Source organism: Stegastes partitus, unplaced genomic scaffold (genome assembly GCF_000690725.1).
Source record: "Stegastes partitus isolate 25-593 unplaced genomic scaffold, Stegastes_partitus-1.0.2 Scaffold199, whole genome shotgun sequence".
Taxonomy (NCBI): Eukaryota; Metazoa; Chordata; class Actinopteri; family Pomacentridae; genus Stegastes; species Stegastes partitus.
The window spans coordinates 160,216-181,464 of record NW_007577930.1 but is presented as its reverse complement, the minus strand read 5'-3'; the positions used below and the strand labels follow the sequence as shown (position 1 = coordinate 181,464).

Here is a 21,249-nt window from a genome sequence, read left to right as displayed (position 1 = left end):
GTTGTCGTTACCTACATGAACATATCGTGGCCTAGTAATAAAATTCGATGATTGTTATTATTGTAGTCTAATAATAATAATAATAATAATAACAGCAAACTATATTTCTACAGCACCTTTTAAAACTGGAGCAACAATTTGCTTTACAAAACAAAGCATTATAGATCTTTATTGATCCCTTTGGTAGGTTACCTCAGGGAAATTGTTGATGTTAATGCAACAATAAAACATTAGAAGAAGACAAATGCCTATCTGTATAGGTCTGACAGTCTGGGGAGGTTGTTCCACATCATTGGGGTTAAAACCATAAACAAACAAACAAACAAACAAACATAGCTCCCCTTTGTCCTGTTAGATACAGCTGTTGAAAAAAAAAATTATTTACTTTTAAGATCCTTTCCAGGTGCCACATATAAACAAATGTGGAGTAAACTGCATTCACCTAATAATAGAATTAATTGTTAAGTTTTACACTCATAAATTCAAAAATGCAAGGAAAAAAAACAGGAAACCTTGATCTTTAAAATTTCATACTTTATGAATTTTTTTTCTTTGTTCCTTCTGAGAAGTTTATTTACAAGCAGTATACACAAGTTATAGTCCTTATTGCAATGTCATCATTATAGCTGGTTGAGGGAATTTATTGGATAAAACATTCGTTGAGGATGCTAGAGTAAGATGATGGATATTTTAATACAAATACTGCAAAAACATAAAGCAGTTTCTTCGTATGCAATCCATGGAATACCACCCTAAACTACACACAAAGTGGACATTGTTATTATGAATTAAGACGTTTTAAATGTTGAAATGAAGGATATTGGTTTATTTATGGTATAATTTCCCTTAGTAAATTAAATATTAGTGATTAAAAGCCAACAAAAATATCTACAATTTTACTACATGACCATAATACATATTAATGCTGAGCCTCTACAGTATTGTAATTTATTGAGATAAACCTGGCTAGTTTTGAACTCCAGGCATGACCCAACAAAAAAACAACAACATTAAAACCCAACAAATCCAATATTCTCTAGATCTTCTATGAACAAGCTTTGTGTTTATTTTTATATTAATTATTCTGTTTTGGTTGTATTTCATATTATATGTAAGATAAATATAATATATAATGTAATCATAAAAGCAGCCGTGACAGTTTCCTGTGCGCTGAACTACATTAACTGATCCCCTCCGACATCCGCCATCTTTGTGACGCAGTGGCCGCATCAACTACATCCGGGTAACTGTGGTGACCTTGGTTGGTTGATCATCATGGCGGCTCTCGTCAGGTTGAGTTCTGTGTGTCGCAGAGGAGTTAAACGTAAGTGCTGCTGTCCCTTCTCGGTGTTTCTGCCTTTTCTGAACGTGTGTGTTTGCTTGAGAGAAGCCGTTTGACAACGGGCCGGTTTGCAAGACGAGAAGTCGAGTCTAAACTGTGTTGAACAAATCACGCCCGTCTCAGGCTGCTGCTTTCAAGTTCACCGCTCCAGTAAAGCCGGTTTCAGTGTGTTTAGCAGCTCGTGTGTCTCAGTTGTCAGTCACAGTCACTGGTTAGCGTTGGTTAGTTAACTAGCTAGCTAGTTAGCTAGTGAGCCGTGAAGGGGAGCTCACATACTCCATGGTGGTGACATCAGTGTCCTAGAGTGACGTTGACGACAGACGCAGAACTCCACGCCAAACACTGCTCAGAAGTTTGGGAATTATAATTTAGCATACGTTTTAAAAAGTTACGAACCAGATAGAACTTTACTATGAAGATTTTCTGAGCTGGTAAAACTCCGGTATTAATTCGGCACATGTAAGACAAAGGAAAAGGACGTCTGAGTAAAAGTTCAAATCAGGTTAAGACTGCTCAGCACCGCCCTCCTTTGACTATTTGGGTAGACAGTATCCAGATGTTAACAAAAAAAAAAAAACTGGGTGGTAACTGTTTGGTGGAACCTTTTTTTAGCCTTGTGTTTATTTTAGTATTTACATCCACAGTCATGTCATATTTAAATTAGACAAAACAAAATTAAAATTTTATATATATTTATATATATGTAGATTGTGTGTATATATATATATATAGCAGATGTTTGTAGATTTCAGAAAATGTATTTGTGTTGTTTGCTTGAGATAATATCAATCAAACTGAAGTTGAGTGGATTTGACTCAACAGAAATGTCAATGAGCTCTTCATATATATATGTGTGTGTTTTGTAAGGGACAGAAACAAATACAAATATAGTTTTACACATAAAACAACGCAGTTTCCCACCCAACCCCCAACATCATAATAACACAAGGATTGAGGAACTGCTAATATAAATAATGCAAACAATGACTAAACCCTCATTACAAATTTAAACAATAATCTGTATAATATATTGTAATAAAAAAATTAAAATTAAAATCCTTCTCGCACATGTCCTGGGCGATGTTTCCGTGCAGTATCATAGCTGTGGACGCTCTCATGTGGGGGTCCCAGCACCTAATCTTCCAAATATCTGATTATGTACACCCTACTTTAATGCTGCACTTGAAAAAAAACAATCAAAAGATATCACTGTTTAGCCCTTGTTGGATGCTAATCTTTTTTAATGTTCCTAAATTTGTGCTAGCGCAGTGGCAAAAACAAAAAACAACAACAACAACAAAATCCCAAGACAGAACAAGAAACGGATGATTATTATTTCATTATCACAGGGAGAAATTCTATTTTAAAAATCAAATTTTTTACCTTATTAGTTGAGGCATGGCATAATACCACTTCATAGGATTGTACTATTGTTAAATTTGTTGCCTACAGTTCGTTCTAGGTTGAATTTCATGAATTGTGCCATCTGGTTGTGTAACTTTTGTCCTTTCTTCGCAGCTCTGTTCTACCAAAGTACTTTGCTAGCCAGGCCGCTAGCCGTACCGCACAAATACCAGGAGCAACCCCAGCTGCTGACAGCGAGGATTCATTCATCACAGGCTCTCTACGGTCAGTGTTGACAAGCAAAGGTTTGCAGAAGTACACACAGAGACCTACATGACGGGGCTCACAGAGCAACAGGGAAACCTTACAACCTATAAACCTATAAAAAAGTGTGACACGCCAAACCATTGAATAAGCACCTGTGACACATTTTAATCAGTATGTAAAAATTCGACACATTTTCCACTTTTGACTGAAGTCTGTTTTCAGTAAAAGCACGAAGACAAGTTATTTAATCATGTAATGTTAAAAGTGCATAATGTATATTGTAATTCATGTGATAGCGATATGTTTAAATGGTCAAAGTCCAGTGTAGTGTACAGAGATAGTGGTTACAGACAACGCACCGTTATTACTGCCACGCAGCAGGTGAGGGTTTCTATTTAATGTGCAAAAAGATTATTTTGAAATCTTTTTAAATTGGTTTATGATAGTTATGGTAAAAAAGTTAGTAAGTCACTGATGTGTGTACATACAGCTTGCAGCAGGAACTTTTTTTCTGTTTTAATATTAAAATAGGTGAGTGTAACCATTGCTCGTATACAGCCGGTGTTTTTGTGGTCTAGCTTTAGCGCGCCACACTCTAGAGTGGGGGAAGGTATTTTGACACCAGAGAGGTGTAAGGTCTTTTAAATGTTTCTAGGTTTCACTGGGAGTGGCCCACTCACTATTTAGGTTTCAGTGACGTGCGGTGAGGTTCATGGCTGGTGAGGCACTGACTTCATCACAATCAGAGCAGCTCATTTGCCATTTGATTGGCAGCAGTTTACAGGTTATGTTTCATATCTGCATTCTTTACACATACAAACTGTAGCCCACAAAACGCACATTTCATTTTTTTTCAATGTTATTGTGGCCTGACCTTTACTTATAAATGAAGTCCATGCTCCACTCCTTCTGGACAAAAGTCTCCTTATCTTCCTTCGCTGCACCTGACTTGCTAACTGTATATCGTACCTAGTCTGGCTTGCTATTACTTACTCTGCAGCCACGGAGTCACAAGAAGAATGTCTGGGATCAGAGCGCCCCATGCCACGAGGCAAGAGAACTGCTTGCCTCACCTAGAACCTCTTCTCAGCCGGTTATGATTGCTCAGCACACGGAACACGTTACACACTTACAGTCGGTAACAAAAAACACTGTACATTATTATATACATCAGCTGAACTATGGAAAATCAGTTCATATAATCATACCATGTTATTGGCGGCATTCAGACAGCAGCACGCAGTCACTGCATGGCAGCCAGCGTAGGTAGCGAGGGATTGTACAATCCAAGTGAGGCTGAGCTCACTGCCTCACCGGCTTTTCTTTCAAGCATTTGAATGGGAAATTGTGAAAATTCAGCAATTTTGAATTTGAAAAATCATCAAAATTGGTGAGGCTAAATGAAAAAATAAATACTTTATAGTACAAATTGCTGGATGAATATAACCATTCAAATTATTTTATCATTCTATATATTTTTTTCTTTCCGTGATGGCAGACTCTTCCTCACCTGCCTCCCCTGACCACACTTCACTGTTAGGTTTGTGGGTCAACCACCAAAACCTGGCACGTGTTAGTCACGTTTGACCTGTTCTGATTTTTAATATTTTCACATGCAGACTTTGTGTGAACTTTTTAGAACATTTTTGGCTTGTTTTGCTAAATAAAAGAGTGCAGAAACGTGCTTACACCTACAGGACAAAAATGTATTTAAGAACTGTAGTATTTTGAAAGGAACCCATATTTGGTAATATTAGCGTATGGTATTGATATTATCGGACCTCCTCAATACTAAGCAAGATGAGCTGTGAAGTGTTAAATGTCATAAAAGTGTCAAGAATCAGGTTCTTAGGATTGTCAATATTTAGTTAAATTCTAAAAACTAATTCAAGGATGATTAAATTCTTTGTTAATTAAAATTTAAATACAAATGTATAACAGAGGCTTACGACTAAAAAATGCAGTTCTAGTGCTACAAGCGCAACATTGCTTCATTATTAGACATTAAAAATAAAACCCTATGTTGTATGTATGTAAACCTCAAATGCATGCTAAATGACTTTAAAGAAACTAAAGGATCTCAACAACACACAAAATAATCACAAAGGGATGCAAAACGACTGCAAGAAGGCCAAAATGGCAACAGTGACTTGCAAACTGACCAGTAAGATAGGAGGGGTGTGGGTCCAGTTTTCTATTTCCTATATGAGCCAGTTCTTAGTAACTCACCATCTGATAGCGCTTCCCTTGAATGTCTAAATGTATATATGGATTATGCATCCCATGTCCAAGTCAGATTAAATATCCTGCCTGCTGTTTGGGGCTGCCCCCGTCTTTCTTTCACCATGCAGATAACTAAATCAGATGTTTCTGTTGTCTCGCTCTACAGCGGGCGCTGACTCCAAAGCTGCCTCTTTGCACTGGACAGCAGAGCGAGTGTTGAGCATCCTGCTGCTGGCCATGGGCCCCGTAGCCTACTTTTCCCCTGGTCCTGTCATTGACTACTCCCTGGCTGCTGCCCTGACCCTGCATGGACACTGGTAAGACTCAGAAACACTTGAAGACGTCTGAAGACAAAAGTTTAATGTAAAAGTTTATAGGGTGGTTTCATGTTCATGGTCCACATTCCAGTTCTGAAACTAATCCTTTCCGTCTTTGGTGTTTGCCCTTTCTTCTTTTCTGTTCCATGTAGCATACTGAATCACTGCCATCCTCTCCGTGTGTTACTCACAGCTTTATAGTTACACATTTTCACTTCCTTTTTTACTTGGCAGTAACACAGCAAAGGTCTGTTTCTGATCACTTCTGGCCAGACTAATTCCTCCTCCAGTGGTTTTGTGGTTGAGTCTGTTACAGAGACGTGTTGGTTGAACTTCATGGTGATTTTATGACAGTAAATGTCAGTGACACACAGACATCACTGAGGAAAGTAAACTCTTACACAACATGAGGTCGGCAGCAAGTTGAAGATCTTCGTGAGTGGAATATTCATTTGAGCGATCAGTCTTCTAGAAGTTTCACCACTAGCACATTGTAGTTGCCAGATCGAGAAAGTTGTTTGAACCCTCCACAGACTCGGGACCCCTCATGTCTTGACCCAGTACAAGAGATCCATTGACCCTTACGGGACAAAAGGCAAACTTTGTGCCAGAGGTGAGGGTAAGTCTCACTGTAGCTGTCAGCAGCTATTAATTCAGCCTTGGCTAGGTCCGGCTCTGTTTGCAGACTTGAGAAGGCGGTTTTAGCTTAGCGTCACAGCGATGTGCTCCTCCATCAGTCAGAGCGCAGACTCAACGGCGTGGCAGGTGCGCGCCACAAATCCCAGTCATAAGTCTTGTTAAGCAACGGCTTTCGAGGCAGAAAGGTATCTCAGGGTCGAGCTATGTCCTCCTCACAACTTAGACGAATGCTCCGACGTCCTGTGGCATCAGCATCGCCATGGGTTGAAGCATGAGAAGGTTGGAAAGCTTCCTCTTTTCAGTTGAGTCTGTGGCTAATAGGATTTCATAGCTCTAAGGAATGTTGGAATTAAAAGCCAACCTGATGAACAGAGCTTCATTAGGACGGTAAGCTTTTCTAATTAGTGTGGGAGAGGTAACAATATGAATGCTGTTACTAATTTTAAAAAGAAAACCTGGTTTCTTACAACATTAGCCAGTTTTTTTTCTCATACCTATGGCCATCTTCTCAGTTGAAAATAATCTAACCACCAAAGTGATTGTTGTGATTCTGGAATGCAGGGACTTTGCTATAAGTAGGTCTAAAGGCGTAAGAAGAAGGTGAGGTGTTACTGTGACTCCCAAAGTCCATTCATGGTCATATTCATGGCCAGTTTTGCATGAAACAAACAAATCTAGCAGCATTTCATTTCCAACTGCAATAACAAGTGGTTTGGAAATCAGTTTCTCTGCTTCAAGTAACTGACTGACTTCTTAAAAGTGACAGCGGAGGCTCATGAGTGCTGACAGTGAAGCACAGCGTGTGGACACTAGAAAAGCCCGCCACTTGTTTCCTCTCTCATTGTCACACTGCAGCTTTAATGGGGGCAAAAGAGGTGTCAACAGATTGTCCACAAAGCAGACGCCCAAAGCAAAACATGGCGTTATTTCACTTACAAATGACGATCAAGGCAATCCCACAGGCAGCACAAAGCCTTTCTGTAAGAAGTGTTTTTCCTTCGGCATCTTCCCAGACAGACGTCGGCTTGTTCAAAGGAGTCAAAGAGCGCCAGGTTCACAAATGTGATAGAGAACATGATTATATCAGCCTTTAAATATAAGTCAGATGAGTGGTTTATTTTCTGATGTGTTCACTGAACTTTTTTCAATTTGATGAAACAAATAAAGGCGGTGACAGCTGGTTCATTTGCCCCTTTATTTAGTGAAATGATCAATGTGGCAAACCTCTTTATATGCATACAGAGCGTTCACAATAAGCTTGTTTTTACTTTCCAGAACGTTTTAGTTTTTGCTGTTGTATCGTTTTAGCATTCATTTAGGCAGGTATTGTCACAATGTCAGTATTTTTGACAGCTTTAGGTACTGAAGCCTCAGGAGCTGAGCACCGGCCAAACAAAATGTGATTCAAAGCTGACACTGTTTTTATCTGGTGGCCATAAGTTAAACCTGTATGGCTGTAACAGTATCAGTGCGTCCCCTGCTTCACTGTTAAGCCTGTAGATATTAAGAAGAAAAATTTGACTTGGGAATAAATGGTAGCAAGGACGAATAAGAACACATCAGTAATTCACATTTTACAAAACGACTGGCCAACTGTGTAAGCTCTCAAAATTCACTGTGGTCCTCCAGGTTAAAACCCTTTTTTGTCTGTTAAACAACACACAGTGCAACCTAGCTGCTAACCGTCTCTGTGTTTTCCGTCTTTTGTCTTGCAGGGGGATAGGGCAGGTGTTGACGGACTACGTTCATGGGGACGCAAAAATCAAGCTTGCCAATGCAGGTCTCTTCCTCCTGTCCACTGTCACCTTCGCCGGTCTCTGCTACTTCAACTACAACGACGTGGGGATCTGCAAAGCTGTCGCCCTTCTCTGGAGCAAATGAACATGACTATGGACTGGGAAGCTCAGGAGAACGTACACACTGGGGCAGCAGCGATCTTGTCCCGGCTGATTGTAAAAAAATTCAAGGCGTTATTTGTAAATTCTTATAAATATATCATTTTGACGATATTGCATTGATTCATAGATGTGTAATTGTTGTTAATGTCGATCACTTCAGGCTTGGTCTTTGTATTAAGTTGGTTGGGCCACCAGCATCCATTTTCTCTTTGAAGATCTCGGAGTGGCTTCTGTTTACGTTTCATTGTGGACTAAATGGAAGCTGCAGGGACATGGGTGTTTTTAAGTAAACAGTAATGACCTTGACTAGTCTTACAGAATACTGCTGAATGACATCCTTTTTTTTTTTTTCTTGTTTCGGTCCTTCGCGTGGCTGATTTCTTAAATGTGTCTCGTTTCAGTCACAGGGTGTACATACTACCTTTTACTCTGAAGCCCATCAGGAGTAGCAGGGCAGACTGCAGTTTTGAGCAGCTGTTCCTGGGAGATACCTCTGTGGAGATCCACAGTCATCCAAGTCACAGTAACTGTAAGTACTTCAGTCGAGGGCAACGGGACTTCTTGTTTTTGAAGACATTTCACCTCTCATCCAAGAGGCTTCCTGACTGACTAGTGGGGAGTTCCAGGAAGACAGCAGTGTCCACATTCTGGACAGATAGGACAGATGGTTTCAGAGAGAGAGAGACAACCATCTGCAAACAGAGGAGGGGGGTCTACCACACCACCTAGCAGGTACTTTAAACACAGTGAGATCACCACCTTGAGCAGCCGGACTGGTGAGTGTTGGGTTACTAGCGGGCTGTGAGCCATGTAAGTGGAGGTGAGAATAAATATGTGGGACTCTGCACCAGTCAGCTGGAATTGAGGAAGCCTTCTAGATGAGAGGAGAAACCTCTTCTACTGAAGCTCTTAGAATTTTCTAGGACAGTTGCGTCACCCTTCACACTAACTTGCAGTCGTTCACAGGGTCCACTTAATGCGTTGTTTGTTTTGTCGTCACGGCACTCCTAGATCTTGGCTGAAAGGAGCAAATACTGCTATCACGATAAAGTCAGAGGTTCCATTGTGAAACCTGTAACCTCCAGTCATGTGCAGAGACCTGCAGGAAATGGGAGAAGTCTGTGCTTGCTTGTACGATTGTCTGTTAGTCCAAGAGCTCTGCTGTGCCGCTTTATTGAAGGCTGAATAAAGGTAAGGGAGGCTGGATCTGAAGTGCATCATAAATTCAAGCCATGTAGAAATATTTACCCACCAAATATCCAGCAGAAAGGCTCATGACATCTGGCAGTACATGAATTCTCGTCAGCTAACTGGGTGTAAAAGTGTGCAAAATACCGTCCTCTACAAGACAGTAATGGTGACATGAATGCTTCTGTAAGATATCACGTTGTATTGCACTTCATATATGAATTACAGTCTCCTACTGTGGGAGTAAGCTGCAAATTAAAAGAAAAAAAAAAAGACACTTCTAAATATAAATGTACATTTATTTTGATCATTTCCAAGTTTTGGGCTTTTTTTTTTCTTTCTCAAAGGCACACAAGACGGTGTGGCAGATGTTACGGTGGAGTCATGGAACGTTACCTTACAGCACATACACATTCACAGAGTCCTTGCATGCAGCCTTAAGACCAGCAACTGTTTTGGTACTGCCGCAGCGAGACGTACAGGAGTTAATTGTTGTCAAATCTGACCTCTGGATGTGTTGTCATGATGCTCATGCAGTAAATGTTTATGATTACAGCTTACAAGTGTGCTGTCGGTCAGTTCTTTACATCAGTGTACAATGTCAAAATGAGATTAATCACAATACAAAATGAAACAGAAGAACACAAAAGGTACATAATATAAAAATAGCCGTCAATGTTGAACTGTGGCGTATACGTCTACAGGGCGGAGCTGCTTTAACAAGTCACACACGATGTGTGTACAGCACATTTCTGAACACCCTTTTGTTTCTGAAAAAAATCAACTGCCGCAGACCACCTTTAAAATACAGTGTGTAATTTCGAGCACCTTCTAGTTCAGGCTCTTAAATCACGATTCTAGTGGTGTGACAAAAGAAAGGCAAAGATGAATCAATGGTATGCCAAAGTGTTCAATATTAGACAAACAGCTAAATATGAATAAAAACTAGCATAAGATTACAGAGTCGTTGGGGAAATCCCTCCATATATTAAAGTAAGAATGTTTGTAATACAATAAAAAATTACTCAAAGAAGCGACTTAAGAGCTAATAGAATACAACTGAATAATTCCCTTATCAGCAGATTAAGTATTATCGAGAACAATTAGGGACAATACAGTCTATCCATCCATCCATTTTCTATACACCGCTTAATCCTCATTAGGGTCGCGGGGGGGCTGGAGTCTATCCCAGCCGACTTAGGGCGAAGGCAGGGGACACCAGTCTATCACAGGGCTACACTTAGAGACAGACAACCAAGCACACTCACATTCACACCTATGGACAATTTAGAATCACCAATTAACCTCAACATGTTTTTGGACCTTGTGGGAGGAAGCCGGAGAACCCGGAGAGAACCCACGCTGCACGCGGAGAACATGCAAACTCCACGCAGAAAGATTCCGGTGCCCCCACCGGGACGCAAACCGGCAACCTTCTTGCTGCGAGGCAACAGTGCTACCAACTGCGCCACCTTGCAGCCCCCAATACAGTCTACAACTATTATATTTAGTGGCTCCCAGCAGCATGCAATGATAATCCCTAATATGACAACTGATGTGACCGGGGCCCAGCAGAAAGTGGATCGCTGGATTAACAAATTAAAAATGATTAGCTCTTTCAATTTAAGGGATCTTCCCACACAGATGAGTTTCTGATCTGCAGAGGATTCAAGGTTTCCTGCTGCACAGTTAGCTGCCACATTAGAGATGTGGTGTGATATCTCAGAAACATTTTTAAACCCAACATTTACATGGAACGTAAGACTTCTTATTACTTCCTCAGGGTCATTGTTCAGATGAAAACTGAACAAAGAAATAGCACTTCCTAATAGCTTCAGTGTTTTCATTTGTAATTTCTGAAATGTACATGATATATTCACATGATTATTTGTTTCATATAGCCTTTTTACAGTGGATTAACTATTGAGCACTTGGTCACATTAAAATCACAAAATGACTCACTGAAGGACAATAATCTGTTTACCTCAAACCTGACAGGAGACTTATGCTGTGTTCTATGAGTGCGCTGAATAAAAGCAAGCCGTAAAGGCAGCGCTTCTTTTAGCGGTGGCCAATCCTGTATTATTACACAGCACAAAAAAAGGACTCATGAAACAAATGGGACGATTTTGTTCTGATTCCCCTTTTTTTCAATTACATTCAGACATAAGTAAATGGTCTGCACTTTCTTCTACCTTAGCTGCACTCAAAGCGCTTTACAATGTGTTTCTCATTCACACACACATTCACACACCAATGGTGACAGAGCTGCCATGCAAGGTGCTGCCTGCCATTGGGAGCAACTTCGGGTTCAGTGTCTTGCCCAAGGACACTTAGACTGTGGAGGGGCGGGGGATCAACCCGTCGACTTTGCTCCACCACCTGAGCAACAGCTGTGCGGAGGAAGCTTAAGGAACTCGTTCCTGGAATCTGTGCCATCCACTTGCTGAATCAAGACCAGTTTGTGCTGCCAGGGATTCTTCTCGTCGCGCTGAAATCCAAGGAAGTGATTCCGGTACAGCGCGGACTCAAACACAACCGTGTCAGTTGATGCGAGTTCCTTCATGTAGAACAAGGCTTTGTCTGCTGTTGCATCAACTTTATTGGGAAGTTTCTGTTGACAGACAGGAGAGTCATTTAATTTGAATTGTTTTCGGTGAGCAGCTTGCAGTCAAAAAGTATATAATGAACGTTAACATACGGACACTGCAAGAAATAATTATTAGACACAACTTATTACTAAAGTCATTTCATATTAATCACTTGTTAAATGTGAATAGAATAGAGTAGAATAGAATAGAATAGAATAGAATAGAATAGAATATATGGGTTGCAAGTGGTTAGCACTGTTGCCTCGCAGCAAGAAGGTCGCCTGTTGCGGTCCCGGTCAGGACACCCTGGATCTTTCTGCGTGGAGTTTGCATGTTCTCTCCATGCAGCGTGGGTTCTCTCTGGGTTCTCCAGCTTCCTCCCACACAGACCAAAAACATGTTGAGGTTAATTGGTGATTCTAAATTGTCTGTAGGTGTGAATGTGAGTGTGCTTGGTTGTCTGTCTCTAAGTGTAGCCCTGTGATGGACTGGTGACCTGTCCAGGGTGTCCCCTGCCTTCATCCTGAGTCAGCTGAGATAGACTCCAGCCCCCCATGACCCTAGTGAGGATTAAGCGGTGTATAGATAATGGATGGATGGACAATATAATATAATGTAAAATTTCAAAATTACTGGCTTGGATGAATGTATGTCAGTGCCTCTGTACATGCTGTAAATTACTTGTTAGTACTCACCATTGCTTCAGCCTGAATCTCACAGTTCCCATGGCAGCATGCCACCATCTTCTCCTCCCCTTTGTTGGCATACAGCATGACTGGCCGCCCCACAATTGACTCTCGACTATTGCTCTGATAAATATGGATGGTGAATTTGCACTCGAATTTGTGCTCTAAAAAGGAAACACAGGAGAAGCAGGCCAAAAAAGCAGCCTGTCATTGATTGTTGGAGGATCATTGTGACAACAAAAAGTCGTGGCATAATCGCAGCGATCCTTGTTTTTGTCATGAGTTAGTTTTCATGGACAGAACGACTGGAGGAGGCTGCTGTTCTGGCCCTGACAGAAACTGTATGCTTTAAGGGTAGACTCAGATTTTTTGTACTTTTGTTCTTCTCTCCTTTCAATTCAACGGGCTGAATGATGATTTTAAGATTAAAGACACCTGTGCTACAAAGTGAGGACAACAGTCTTCTTGAAATATTACTACAATTCACTTTTCACCACTCTAAGGTGCAACAATCACTTTGACGAGGCCATTTTAGAAGAGAAGCAGAGAAAGACTTCACCTGTTTCCACAGACTCTTTATATTTGGCAAGTTTTCATTGTGGTTAATGATTTAAAGGCATACATAGTCTCTTTTAATTAGCGATGCACGATATATCGGCGACCACATTAGTATCGGCCAATATTAGTGTTTTTTATATCGATATTGGTCCGATGAACAAATTTAGCCGACGTGAAACACTGATGATTGTCTAACATTCATGCCTTCGTCTCTACATTTGATATCGCTGCTATTTCACAGATGTTTTTACTTAAATTGTCTTGGACTTGCACATTAATTATGTTTAAATATGTTTTACTTTTGTTATAAAGAAGACTATGTGGTCTAATTTGGTATGGGCTTCTTCTGAATAGTTTTCATGTTCTCACAGTGCTGACTTATACTCATTTTTCAGTTATCGTGATATCAGAACTCTCAATATCGGATATTGGCATCGGCCAGAAATTTTAATATCGTGCATCAGTAGGGCCAAACAATTCATCAATTTCACACCTTACTTGTAATTTAAACAATGCATTTAGCAAATTACAAAAGCTGCCTTTTTTTTGATATAGCTTCTGCAGCGCATCTCACCCAGGGTTTAAAACTGTGTTGATGTTTTACAAATGTATAATATCCTCCTTGTTAGTGTCACACTTTTGATAGTTCCCATTGCGGAAAGTCTATTCCACAGTGAATATTGAACTGAAGAAAAAAAAAAAAAACATCACAAATCAAATCACAATGTCTTGTTGGGAAATTTCAATTAGATACAGTCGTGACTCGATAATCCGACACTAAATGTAAAACCTTCTTTTATGTCGGATAGCATGGCTGTCGGATTGTCAAGATGGAGGTGGAGATACAAGGAGGGCTTGATGCTGGAAGGCTCATTTGTTGTTAATATTTATTGTTTATAGTTGGTATAATAACTAGTGTATTGTTGGAACACTGCACATCGCTGGATTTCACGCCTAATTGACCGGTGCGATTGTGCATGTTCCGGCCACTTCCACCCCGGGGGAACGCTCCGACGGGCTGGAAGTGGCCGGAACGCACATGCCAGTTTAGAATAGCAGTCACAGTTCTGTTTCCACCATCGGTGGCGGCGGCGGGGGAATGGCGGATACGCTCCACAGTTACCATTTGTGTTTAAGTCCTGCAGTCTGAACGTAGCCAATCTGTCACATTGTTCAGTCAGATAATACTCTGTTATCCTTATTTGTGACATAAAATGTCATGTCGGAGTCGTAGTCCAAGGCTGTCGGTATGTTAAGGCTGTTTTTAATGGGTTCCGTTCATTTTTCCAAAAAAACCTGTCGGATAACAAGGTTTTCAGATTGTTAAGGGTCGGATTATCGAGTACTGTATTTTCCTCTTTTTTTCCCCCTTCATTCCGCTCTAATGACTGAGCAGTATTATTTTGCCCATATGGGTTTCAAGAATCCAGTGTAACCAGTTCTTGCTCTACCCTAAGATGTGATGTATTATGTCCACTGTCTGGTACATTTCTGACAAGTATCTGGAATTTCATGTAGACTAATGTTTCTGATATCTAATGTAATGTGGCCACTACAAGCAAGCGTTATTTCTACAATGCCTGCATTAGTACAATTTTTGCGATGAGCTAGCATTTCTTGGTGGTCAGCCAGCAGGAGTTGAAAAATCCTAATCAACATGTGACATTTTGGCATAAATTACAACACAGTTTTACCTCCAAAATATAATACTACTGACTCCAGGCAAGTTGCTTTATTTCAAAATGCTAAAAATGTCAGTGGAGAGACAGAAGCTAGCACTAAACACAACTAAATCCCAACACATTAAGGCTAAGTTAAAGTCAAAAGTCTGTCACTTTTTGCACAAATAAACACAGTAGAAAAATAATGTTGTTGCTTCTTACCACATCGCTCCTTATCAGTCAAGCATTGGAAAAGAAATTTGTTTTCTTCTTTGTTTAAAGTCAGGATTTTTTGGTCCATACTTTGAATCTCATGTACCGAGAACTTAACAGATTTGTTGAAAGTATCCTCTTCCAAACCTGTGTTTTTGAAAGAATCACATGTTATAATACCAGTAAAGCTGCACACTTCTTATGGGGATTAAAGAAAAGAAATATGGGGCCTAGTATTGCCTAGAACTCTGTATTTCATAAAGAATGGAATAATTACCATCATCTTCCGCTTTAATGAAGAGCAGGGGCGACAGATGAGAAGATTTCACGATTCATGTGCAAATATACGAAGACAAAAAAAACCCTGTGTTAAACTGAATGTATAATAGACCACATACCAGACTGAACAGCAATTAGGAAAGTGTTAAACCATGCTTACCTGTAAAGTAGAAGGAGTGGTTATCTATATCCATAAATGTAATGGGGATGTTGGTGGTAGTCATCAGGTCGGCTAGGTAAAATCAGAACAAGATTTTTAGGCTGTTGTGGAAAACGGTGAACACTCACAGGGTGAACGTCGTAACCTGCCACTGTGTCTTATTTGATGTTAACAAATACGTGGAGCCAATTTCCTCACTGTGACACCAGTGAGGAAATTTTGTGATGAAATTTTAACTGGTTGTGTAAATTGGTCGTGTTGCCGTGGGACGCAGACATGACAGCGTGACAAATGTTGTAAACAATTTCCTTCTGCTCCACGTCTGAGATCTTGAAACCGCAATGTTTCCGTATCAGCAGTATTTCTAGCTTGCGGTAGTTGTGGGTGGTGATCGATCAAAAGTATCGATAGTGTGAATACCGCGTTGGTATCGGTATCGCATCAATATTTATGTGATAGAATCGATACTCAAGTTTCAGTTTCTCTTCTTTACGTTCAGCAACCATTACATAGTGGTTATAATATACCTTTACTGTATTTTGTGTTATGGATGTTTTAACATTGTTTTATGTTTTGTGTTCAGCACTTTGTTTCGACTTTTGTTGTGTTCAAGTGCTTTATAAATAAAGTAGAGTTGAGTTGGTTGTGCAAAGCAAGACTGAAGCCATTCATGTACCACCACAAACACTGTCACAAAACCTAAGCAAATAAGGAAAATCAGACAATCTGGGGAAGAGGCAATTCAACGACACACCCTTCATGGATGGTTAAAACATGGGCATCAAAGAAATTGATATATGAATTTACCATGTATGTAATTTACAAGGTGTGTGGATAGAATTACCTCTGGAAGGCCATAATACTAGTTCTTTACACAATTTTAGCTCCATCAGGTGCGCTCTGAATAAATTAGTGATTCGCTTTTAGCACTGCACTTCAGAACAAATATCCATCCATTATCTATACACCGCTTTATCCTCACTAGGGTCGCGGGGGGCTGGAGTCTATCCCAGCTGACTCAGGGCAAAGGCAGGAGACACCCTGGACAGGTCGCCAGTCCATCACAGGGCTACACTTAGAGACAGACAACCAAGCACACTCACATTCACACGTACGGACAATTTACAATCACCAATTAACCTCAACATGTTTTTGGATTGTGTGGGAGGAAGCTGGAGAACCCTGAGAGAACACACACTGCACGGGGAGAACATGGAGACTCCACGCAGAAAGATTCCAGTGCCCCCACCGGGACGCGAACCGGCAACCTTCTTGCTGCGAGGCAACAGTGCTGCCAACTGCGCCACCCTGCAGCCCCCAGAACAAATATAAATCTACAAAAAAAATAAAAATTAAATGCTCTGCCATAAATTCTACCTTTCTGAAAAGCCCCCATTTTCAGATTTTGCTGACATAGTTGGAATGGTAATACTTGATTCGACTCGACTTGATGCTTAGATGAGCTCGTAGTGGGTGGTGGTGGTGGCGTACTGGACTGCATCCTATGTTAAATAAATGGCCAATTGACTGCACATGAGTCGTGTGTACAGAAGAGCAACTCGCCCAAGATCCAGTGCAGGGCTGACAATACTTACAGCTGAGAGCATTGCTCACACAGAAGTGGCACAACGCCTCACTACCTTTGTTTCGTCAGCAAATCACTATTAAGCCAAAGAGTCTTTTTTTTTGTTGTTGCTCAATCATTTGTTGCTCATCATTTGCTTGTGCAGGCAAGACTGCCGCGAGACTCATGCAGTGTAATAAGCTCTTTATGGAACCCTCATATAAAACCCTGGTGGCTAAAGTTAAAGAGTCGGTGGTGGCCAGGACCACCCTTTTTTTTTTTTTTGTGTCCCGACCAAGAACATGTTCTACGAGTGCACATGACATTACGCTGTTTTTGATTCAACCTACACCTGAATCTTATTTTTTCTTTTATCACAGTCCTCCATCACGTGAAGCTCGTCATCTTTTGTCAGAATTGAGGCGGTGGAGAACATCCAGAAAACCTTTATTCTGCGCCTCTTCTTAAAGCTGCAGCACATGTGAAGCATTTTAGCACAACAGAACTTTAAATCAGTGGATTGAGCAAAAGTGTGCTTTTATGAAACTTTACTGTTTCTTGTAATCAGGCCTGATACTTGGGCTGGTTATGGAAAATGTGTTGACTGTAATAAGATAAGATAATAAGATTTAAGAAGGTTTTTATTTATAAATGAGGAAATAAGAGTTAGCACTGTTGCCTCGCAGCAAGAAGGTTGCCGGTTCGGGTCCCGGTGGGGGCACCGGAATCTTTCTGCGTGGAGTTTGCATGTTCTCCCCGTGCAGCGTGGGTTCTCTCCGGGTTCTCCGGCTTCCTCTCACACAGTCCAAAAACATGTTGAGGTTAATTGGTGATTCTAAATTGTCCGTAGGTGTGAATGTGAGTGTGCTTGGTTGTCTGTCTCTAAGTGTAGCCCTGTGATAGACTGGTGACCTGTCCAGGGTGTCCCCTGCCTTCACCCTGAGTCGGCTGGGATAGACTCCAGCCCCCCACGACCCTAGTGAGGATTAAGTGGTGTATAGATAATGGATGGATGAGGAAATAATATCTTTTGCAGCTATCCTGTGGACGATAATCTTTCAAATATAACCCAATTCTGTGGCATTAATAACGTTTCAGTCACAATGTAGGGGCTGCGTTTACTTTTTAGCAAGCGGGAAACTAGATTAAAGGTCTTTTTAAAGCTATTTGAACAGGAAAAAAACAACATAACTGGTAATAATGTAGGGCACAGTGCAGGAGCAATAAGGCACAGACGACAGGGTAATTACTACCACGCAATCAGCACTGCTCAGGGTTCTTTTCTAATAGCCTCTTTTTACAGACTGAACATTATACTGTTGTTATATTAAGTGAGAAGCAGATAACGATGATGGAGGACCGAGCCCGCCGAGTTCGGTGATGAACCAGGTCGACTAGTGGCCGCACCTAGCAGTCAAAACTTCTGAAAAAAAAAAAAAAGCTCGACAGGAAAGTTTCGCATACCTTTCAGAGACGCTGTTGAACACACTGCCGGGGGCTCTCCGCTCTTCAAGTGAGGCACCACCACCACCGTAAAGCGCCGGGAAGGTTAGCAAACGGAGCGCCTTTGATGACGGAGCGGCTCTGAGGCTCGCGCGCTGGCTGACCGACTTTTCTCGGCTCGCGAGCTGTTTTTATTGGCGGATCTCACTTCCGCTTGGACACGCGGAAGTGAGAGTCGCCAGACGCTCTCCAGTAAAAGTTCCATTTTCTCTGAAAAAGTCTCCAAACTGGCACATTTTACTCTCACTTCTCAAATAAGTTGAAAAGATGGTAGGTGGAAATGAACGGTTTCGGTTTTGACGGCCGTTGTTGGCATGTTTTTATTTTTATTTTTTATTTTTCCTTTATTTAACCAGGTAGGTTAATTGAGAACAGGTTCTCATTTACAATAACGACCTGGCCAAGAGGCAGCACAGAGCAGAAAATACAATACATCCATAAGAAAAGAGTACACAAACAAAACGTGACAATAAAAGTCTTTGAAGATAAAATACACTAAAAGCAGGTACAGGACTCGATTTCCTCCAGTGTTCATCAGTTTTCACGTCAGCTCTTTTTCTTGGATGATACAAGCTTTGCTATTGTTTTTTTTGTTGTTGTTTTTTTTAAGCATGGAAATAATTGTATTGCTAAGAGGAAATTAAAAGAAGTGATACATTTATTTTTTTAAATATCGTGAACCCTTTATAGGGGACTCCTTGAAGTCACTCCTGCCCTAGGGTGTTATTGAAGGATATTTTTAACATATTTTTTCTTTTTCACTTAAAAAAAAAAAAATGCAAATCAAGATTAATAAAGTTACCATATGTGGTAACTTGCCCATCTATGGTTTATAAAAAGGGAATTTATAATGAATAAAAGAAAACGTTGCAAACTGCAAAAAAAACATTTTTTTAGAAACATTTCAGTTTGAGGTAATGATCCTTACACAACCAGCAAAGTATTTATAAAGTACTCGGCAAGTTCATTTGGTAACATTGTTCTTGGTGTGGTGGTTTTGGCACTGATCTCAAAAAATAAATCAAAGTGGAGTTCAATGCAAACCAGTAACAAAGCGTTTATAAAGTGCAGCCTGGAACATTTGTTTAGTCACATTTGATATTGGCACTAATATAAAAACTAAATCAAAGTGCACATGGTTCCTCAACCTCAAGGAGAGGCACAGGGTGGACATGTTGACCGTCCAAGGAAGTTACCAAATATGGCCCCATAAAGGGTTAACATGAGAGTAACATGAGAGGTTGTCCTTTGGTTCAAACAAAATAACAAATACTTTTCTGTAATAAGTGAAAGTGTAAGAGCAGGACTTTATAAGGAAGACGCCCCTAACATAACATCAATAATAAATTACTATCTAACTAGGAGTAGAAATATATCATTGTCAGTCTAAAAGAGGCTAAAGACTATGTTAAGCTAGTAACGTTATGTTCTCATAGCGTGCTGTAGCATTAGCTCGTTAGCATCCCTGCTGATTGCTATTTGACATTATTTAATGTCAGGATTTGAATATCAGTGGTAATAAAATTATAGTAAAGTTGTAACGTTTGCCCATCGGTTTTGTATTAATTGTCCATCGTTAAGCTGTCTTTAAAAAGAAAAAATCACAAACAATCCCCTTATGTGATATGTGACATTTATGATAAAGTAGATAAAGTAAGAGCAACATCACATTTTTAACATATAGTTAACTCTACTCAGGACATTTGGGTCTTTTGGACCCCAGGCCATTTGGTTCAGGTGACAGGTATTGTTTTTTTTGTTTGTTTGTTTTTTTTTTTAAAGATTTTTTGTTTTTTGTTTTGTATATAAAAAGAGGGACATTTGTCATGCATTTGGAACCAAAAAATACGTAAACTTATCAGAAAATGTATTTAACGTAGTATACCAGTCTATAATGAATACCAACAAATATTTTTTATTCTTTGTTGGGGCAGAAAAGACCTTCTACGTGTGGCAGCATGAAAGTCCTGAACAGGGTTAACTTAATGCAGAACAAGTCTGGAAGGAAGATGCTTCTTTTCAGGGTTTTACATTTAGTTTATTCTGGGAAATCTGTACTTTGGTTTTAATTTGTTCACTTAAACATACTTCTTGTGTACATAATATATTGATATTTGACTGCTTTAATAATACTTTATGGCTTATAATTTATGGGTTAAAAGTGGACATTCTTTACCAGACAGCGGTTCACGAATGATTCTGCACTGTCTGTAATTGAATTTCATTTTAACACTTTGATTTGAAAGTCCCTGGTGCGTTGGCTGTAAACTTGCAGTGGTCTGCCACCAGAGGGTTCAAACGAGTTGAGGGACGCTAAGAAATTCTCAGAAAACAGCTCAAACACTTGAGTTTTAATGACTAACCACTTCATTTTTATTCTGTTAGCGTTTATCGCCCCCATAAGCCAAAGGCGTATGGTTTGATTGAAATCTGGAGGTGGGGACACATCAGGCTGTGGTTATGGGGGTTTTATGTGGGGAAAATTTGAGCATCAAACATTTAATTTCCTGCATTTTAGTGAACTTTTCAGTTTATGATGGGAATGTATTCATGTAAAGGAGAGGGAATTCAATATATAACACAGCAAGGCTCTTAGGGATTATGTATTGCTTTCAAATATTTATTTTCTTATATATCTACTTATAGCACTGTTGCCTCGCAGCTAGAAGGTCGCCGGTTCGCGTCCCGGTGGGGGCACCAGGATCTTTCTGCGTGGAGTCTCCATGTTCTCCCCGTGCAGCGTGGGTTCTCTCCGGGTTCTCCGGCTTCCTCTCACACAGTCCAAAAACAGGTTGTGGTTAATTGGTGATTCTAAA

The 21,249-nt window shown here is 40.3% G+C and overlaps 2 protein-coding genes across 2 annotated transcripts; one reads left to right on the top strand and one right to left on the bottom strand.

Annotated features, from left to right (window-relative positions):
* The first annotated feature begins 1,245 nt into the window (after positions 1 to 1,245).
* Positions 1,246 to 9,778, top strand: sdhdb (succinate dehydrogenase complex, subunit D, integral membrane protein b). Its single transcript, XM_008280550.1, has 4 exons — positions 1,246 to 1,324; positions 2,861 to 2,971; positions 5,343 to 5,493; positions 7,848 to 9,778. Exons 1-4 carry the CDS (start codon positions 1,276 to 1,278, stop codon positions 8,011 to 8,013), a joined length of 477 nt encoding a protein of 158 aa, XP_008278772.1. The 5' UTR covers positions 1,246 to 1,275; the 3' UTR covers positions 8,014 to 9,778.
* A 1,755-nt stretch (positions 9,779 to 11,533) lies between these two features.
* On the bottom strand, positions 11,534 to 18,545 carry LOC103356423 (interleukin-18-like). The gene is made up of 6 exons (XM_008280549.1): positions 18,395 to 18,545; positions 15,367 to 15,438; positions 15,205 to 15,216; positions 14,937 to 15,074; positions 12,505 to 12,659; positions 11,534 to 11,832 (listed from the first exon to the last, which is right to left on the bottom strand). The coding sequence occupies exons 2-6, from the start codon at positions 15,428 to 15,430 to the stop codon at positions 11,575 to 11,577; spliced, it is 627 nt and encodes a 208-aa protein (XP_008278771.1). The 5' UTR covers positions 15,431 to 15,438; positions 18,395 to 18,545; the 3' UTR covers positions 11,534 to 11,574.
* Between the last annotated feature and the right edge of the window lie 2,704 nt (positions 18,546 to 21,249).